Below are 6,029 nucleotides of genomic sequence, written 5' to 3'. Positions count from 1 at the left end.
AAAAAAAAAAAGAAAAAAAACCAGAAACAAAAACAAACAAATGGCTAAAGGGGCCAAAGCAACTCAGCTGCTGGCTGCTTTCTAGGAAGGTCCAGAACAAAGAAATCTCCAAAAGCAGCTACCGTACCTTGTTTTTGTGCAACTAGGGATTGAACTAAGGGCTTTCTCACTGAGCTAAATCCCAGCCTTTTTTTCCTCTCCTTTTAATTGTGAGACAGGACCTTGCTAAGTGGCTGGGCAGGAACTTGTGATCCTTTTGCCTCAGAATCCCAGAATGCCAAGATTACAGGTGTGAGCTACTGTGCTTGGCAAGCTACTACCACCACAGGCAAACAACAGAAGAGGGAGCTGTGAAGTCTGAAAAGCAATCCGACACTGTGATGCCTAGAAGGTTCAGTAAAACTAAATGTACAGAAAATAGCAAATATGGAAGTTATATCCCAAAGGAGAAAATAAGAATAACATTCAATAAATGCATGCCAAACAGACATGTGTATATCATACCAAAAATGTAACTTCTATTTCAAAATAAGCTAAAAAGATATCAAGTATAATTAATTTATAGCCAAGCATACGCCTATAATCTCAATACTCAGGGAGGCTAAGGCAGGAGGATTCCAAGTTAGAGCCCAGCCCCACAATTTAGTGACTCAGCAAGACCCGGTCTTGAAAATTTTTTAAAATGAGGGGTTGGTAGCGCCGGGGGATTTAGATCAGTGGCACCGTACCCGCCTCACAAGTGCAAGGTCCTGAGTTTGATCCCCATTACCAGAAAAAAGTGGGGGGAAGTACTAGGGAGGCAGTTCAGTGGAAAAGCCCTGGGTTCAATCCTTAGGAGAGACAGAGAAACAGAAATACAGAATTATAAGACATGAAAGGCTACAAACCAGAATTTTAGAATAATTCAAAATCAAAGACTCAGAGCCGGGCCAGATGGTGCATACCCAGGGCCCCAGGTCTGGGGAGCTTGGGGTAGGACTGCTGGTGTTCAAGGCCAGCCTGGGCTACACAGTGAGACCTTGTCTCAGAACAACTGCCACCAAACTCAGGAAGGTATGAGAACTTAATTAGAAATCTTCAACTAGATATAGCCACTTGGAAGTCCCACCAGTTCCTTAATTTCAAGATACGCCAAACTTGGCTGGGGGTGTTGCTCATGGGTATAGCACTTGCCTAGCACGCACAAGATTCCTAATTCCATCACCAGCACTGCAAAACAAAGGAGATAAGCCACCTGGAACCTACCTCAGCGCTGTCCTTCCTAAAATCTCTTCCTACTGAGCTTGTCTTGGTAATCACCAATGACATCCATCATCCTAGATGTACTTTTTGTTTTTTTGTTTTTTTGTTTTTCTTTTTTTTTGAGACAGAGGCTCACTATGTAGTTGAGACTGCTCTGGAACTCACTGGTCTCGAACTCTCAGCGATCCTCCTGCCTCAGCCTCCCAAGCCCTGGGATTACAGGCTTGCGCCACCATGCCCAGCCCTGGACGTACTTTTGAAACCTTTTTAATTCAGGTTCTGATTCAATGATACCTCTCAGCGCCCTCCCATGTGGCCCGGCTCACAGGGACACGCGTTCTTTAGAGCAGCACCTTGTGTCCTTTGGGGTGCCCTAACAAACCCTCACTATTCACCCTCCACATTGAACCTCCTGGCCCATATTCTTCCCCACCATCGGGACAACACCTCAACTGTTTTCCTTACAGAAAACTAAGGCCCTGTTGGTCCTGAACACCAAACCTCGCTGAGCCCTCCACCCCAAGCTTCTAGTCTTTGTCACTACCCCGAATGTCGCACATCTCAAGCCTCTTAGAACCTTCGATGCTGTCTGCTTCTCTTTCCCAGCCACTGTTCTGTCCCATCCCATGCTCACTGCTTCCACTGCTTCTGTAATATGCTTTTGCTCCCCAACCTTGCTGCTCTCAGATCATTTGTCCCCACTGCACACAAAACACATTGTCATAAAATAACTACTTCTTGGGTTATGGATTTAGCTCAGTGGAGCCACTGCCTGCCTTGCACACAGAAAGTTCTGAGTTTGATCCCTGGTACCAAAAATAAATAAATAAGTAAAATAGCTACTTCTCACCTTTCATTATGCATAAATATCAACCTGAGATCTTGTTAATTTATAAACCTCTGAGGCTAGTATCCCTCTTCCAAGTTTCTGTTCCAGTAGGGAGAAGAGTGCTTAAAATTTAAGTCTGATTACATCACGTTTTTGTTTAAAACATTCATCTTGTTTATCACTTTCTTAGAGTAAAATCCAAATACTTTTAACCTGTCTTACAAGATACTTTAAGATACGGACAAAGACAGGCATGGTGGGATGAGCTTGGAATCCCAGCACTCTGGAAGGCTGAGGCAGGAGAATTGTAAATTCAAGCCCAGTCTGGGCAACTTAGTGACCCTGTCTCAAAAAAACAAAACAAAACAAAAACAGGCCGGGATTTAGCTTAGTGGCACAGCACCTGCCTGTCAAGTGCAAGGTTTTGAGTTCGATTCCCAGTACCAACAGAAACAAAACAAACAAAACAAACTAAAAAAGGGCTAAAACGCCTCTCAACCCACCTCACTTTCTTGCTTTCCTATGTTCCAGTGACATTAACATTGCGTGTCCTCCAGCTCACCACTCAATCCATCCTCGCAGAGCTCCCTCCTGTCCCAATGTTCCCTCCCTGCAGAGAAACTGCCCAGCTAATCCTGCTCCCCCTCAGGACACATCCCATTTTCTACGTGTTTCCAGATAACCTAAACCCATTTAGATTCTCCTGCCATTTGTTGCCAATGTGCCCTATGTTTCCAACATCGTGGATCTTATCAATTAATCTCTCCCCCTCTCTGAACCACAATGTAACTCCACAAGGGAAGAGGTCTGTCAGTCTTCACCCAGTGCCTAGCACAGTCTTGGTACAAAGCAGGTACTTAGGGAAAGAACAAGTCCCTGTGTCATCTGGTACCTGCCTTTTCTCTCTGCTGCCCCACCTGTCCCAACAATACTCCCACCATACCAAACTACTTTTCAAGTTCCCAAATAATGAATCTTTTCTCCTGCCTCTGTGCTTTCTTATGTTTTCGCCCTGCCTGGAAAAGGCACTGCCCAGCTTACTTGGTCCTATGATGAATTTAATGCCCAGCTGCCAACACCTTGGTTAATCCCGGGGTTGTCACATCATATTATCACAGACAGCTAAGTTTGGGTGGCCAGAGAAGGACTGGGTCCCCCAAGAGTCAGATGCACACAAATTTGAAGACAGCCATGCTTCAAGATGGAAATGCACTGGCCAGGCCTGCAGGACTCCCTCAAGGTTAACAGTTGCTTGAGAGTACACTGTAATTAGCACCACCAGTGCAGTGGGGCCGGACAGGCATCAGACGCACAGGTGGGTGACCAGAACACCCTGACCAACATTCCCATCCCCCTTCAGGAATGCCTTTGTTCTATGTTAAAAGTTACAGATAAGGGCTGGGGATGTAGCTCAGTGGTTCTGAGTCCTACACCTCACAAGCACAAGGACCGGAGTTTGATCCCCCGTACCAAAAAAAAAAAAAAAAAAGTTACAGATAAACTGTAGTTAATGTTGCTTGCCATATGCCCTCGCTACATGCCCTGCTTCCCTACTGGATCAATCTTACTCAAGCAACTAGACTGGCAATCTTACAAGTCGACTGTAGTTTGACTCAAAGCTACCTACATTATGATGTTGCTGTATAAAACATTCTTGGACAGAACCGCAGTGGCCACCTACTTTCAGGATCTCTCCTGTCTCTCAGGACCTTTCTCTCAACAAAATTCTCTTTCTCTGAACTTCCTTTGTCCTCATATCCATTCTTCAAAATCAGGAGCCACAAACTCAGCGTACGTGACATCTAAGAGTTGGAAGTTACTTCCTGGGTGACAATATGACTGCCTGAGTGTTTGACTTTCTTGAGTTGTAAGAGCTGTGAAAGTAGGAGTTAAATATTATAGTATTCACTGTTGCTGCTCCAAGGGATCAAGAGTCTGAGACACAATAACAGTTCTATAAAATTTATAGAATAGAATGGGCATGGGGGAGCATGCTTGTAATTTCAGCACTTGAGAGGCTGAGGCAGGAGGACTGCTCCAAGTTCAAGGCCAGCCTGGGATATACAGCGAATTCAAAGAAGCCTGAACTATATAGTAAGATTGCCTCAATAAATATACCCCCCCAAAAAAAAGGCAATATTTGACCCATAACCCAATTATCTCTGCATTTAACTCCACAAAAACCCAGATACTCCAATCAAGAAAACTGTAGGACAAACAGCCATTCCTGATGCAATATGTATGTAGTTATTTAACCAATCAAATAAACTCATAAAAGTTGCCTGTTGGGAAACTTTCTCCTAAAGAGACAGAAAATCCCCACCTATAAACTGAGGGATGCTTTTGACACAAACCACTCAGAATCTTGTCCTTTCAGTCTTCAGATACTCTTGGGAAAAAAAAACATCTAACTGGCTGACATCTCAACCTAGACAGAGTAAAATGAACCCTCAAACATCTCTTGAAGGACGTCACAATGCTCTCATCCTCTTATTTAGAACCTTATTTCCTTCAAATAGGGACAGAGGCCAACTACTACCTAACAGTAAGACACTTGTAGCTTGAAGGAGCTTGGCTCAGGTTTCCATCATTCGCTGAACAAGATGTTTCCCTACGTTCTGTTTTATTTTGTTTGGAGGGGTGCTGGGGATCAAACCCATGAACTTGTGCTTTTGAGGCAGGCAGGGTGCCACTGAGCTAAATCCCCAGCCCACCCTACGATTTTAAGAAACATAAATGAGAACTGAGCATGGTAGTGCATGCCTGTAATCCCAGCACCTGGGAGACTGAAGTGGGAGGATTTGGGGAAGTTCAAGGCCAGCTAGGGTTATATAGTGAATTCAAGGCTAGCCCAAACCACACAGTGAGATCCTGTCTCAAAAAAAACAAAGAACTCCCCCCAAAAAACCCAGAAACATAAATGAAGACTGCACAAGAAGATAAATAAGTAAATCACAGTGTTTGTATAACACACATGTATACATGTTTTAAAAACACATTTTCCACCTTACACCACAGGAAAAAACCTATTACACTCACTTCTGAATCTTCTGCACTTTCATAATCCGAGAGAACAGCTGAAAAAAAAACAGAAATATAAATGAAGAAAAAAAAAAAGGCAGAAATCACTACATGTATATTCCTAATTGCTTCTGTAGGTTAGATCCTGCTGAAATCCTCGCTTAAATCTGACATCAACCTATGAGGTGAGCAGTCTCCACCTACACATGGGGAAACTGGTCGAGGGAGCATGTCTAGGCCAGGACCAGAGTGCCAAAACCTATGCTAACAGCGTGTCACAAAAAGCCACCCCTTGAGGGCCTGGGATTTAGCTCAGTGGCTCCCCACCTGCCTCGCAAGCGCAAGGTCCGGAGTTCGATACCCGGTACCAAAAAACCCCCCAAAAAACAAACAAACATAAAAACAAAAACAAAAAGCCACCCCTTGGCATCCTCCCTCAATAAAAGTCTGAGAGATCATTCACCGTGGGAAACAGGTACTTGGCGTTTATGTGCGAGACAATTCTCGGGGTGAGGCAAAAGATGGTACTTACCATCGCCTTCCATGCCATCTTCGCTCTCCTAAAGAGAAGACATGAATTAGCTGTGATGCCCAGAAGTGCAGAGCCCAATAAAGAAATGCAAGTGGACAGGGAAACACTCAATACAAGATGGTTGAACAGGGAGGAAAAAAAGGTAAATCGCAACAAACTGCCTCCGAGGGAGGCCTGGTTTCTTCGCCTCCCTCAATTTCTGAATAAACATCTGCTTTCCATCTACCGCGGCTGTGCGGTAGAACCTCCCAGGGACCACCGATGCGAACTCGTGGGGGACCCTGAGGTCTCGGGGACCGCCCCGCCCCGCGCACTTACACACTCAGACTCCTCGGCGCTCTTAGCTCCCCCGCTCTCCATCCGCCGCAGATGAAGGGCCCCGGAGCGGCCGCCGCGCTGCGAGGG

General features: G+C 45.0%; 1 protein-coding gene across 1 annotated transcript in view; it reads right to left on the bottom strand.

Moving 5' to 3' along the window:
• Nucleotides 1-6,029, bottom strand: part of Casc3 (CASC3 exon junction complex subunit) — a gene marked incomplete at its 5' end in the record, with an annotated part of 19,363 nt that extends 13,334 nt beyond the window's left edge. Inside the window, 3 exons of the mRNA XM_010620282.3 lie at nucleotides 5,111-5,148; nucleotides 5,625-5,652; nucleotides 5,943-6,029. Of these exons, the coding sequence (XP_010618584.3) occupies nucleotides 5,111-5,148; nucleotides 5,625-5,652; nucleotides 5,943-6,029 (153 nt within the window). The remainder of the gene's footprint in view (nucleotides 1-5,110; nucleotides 5,149-5,624; nucleotides 5,653-5,942) is intronic.

Source organism: Fukomys damarensis, unplaced genomic scaffold (assembly GCF_012274545.1).
Source record: "Fukomys damarensis isolate Sample0158 unplaced genomic scaffold, DMR_v1.0_HiC HiC_scaffold_13, whole genome shotgun sequence".
In the NCBI taxonomy this organism is placed as follows: Eukaryota; Metazoa; Chordata; class Mammalia; order Rodentia; family Bathyergidae; genus Fukomys; species Fukomys damarensis.
The sequence above is the reverse complement of the archived record's forward strand: the minus strand, read 5'-3'. Positions and strand labels throughout refer to the sequence as shown.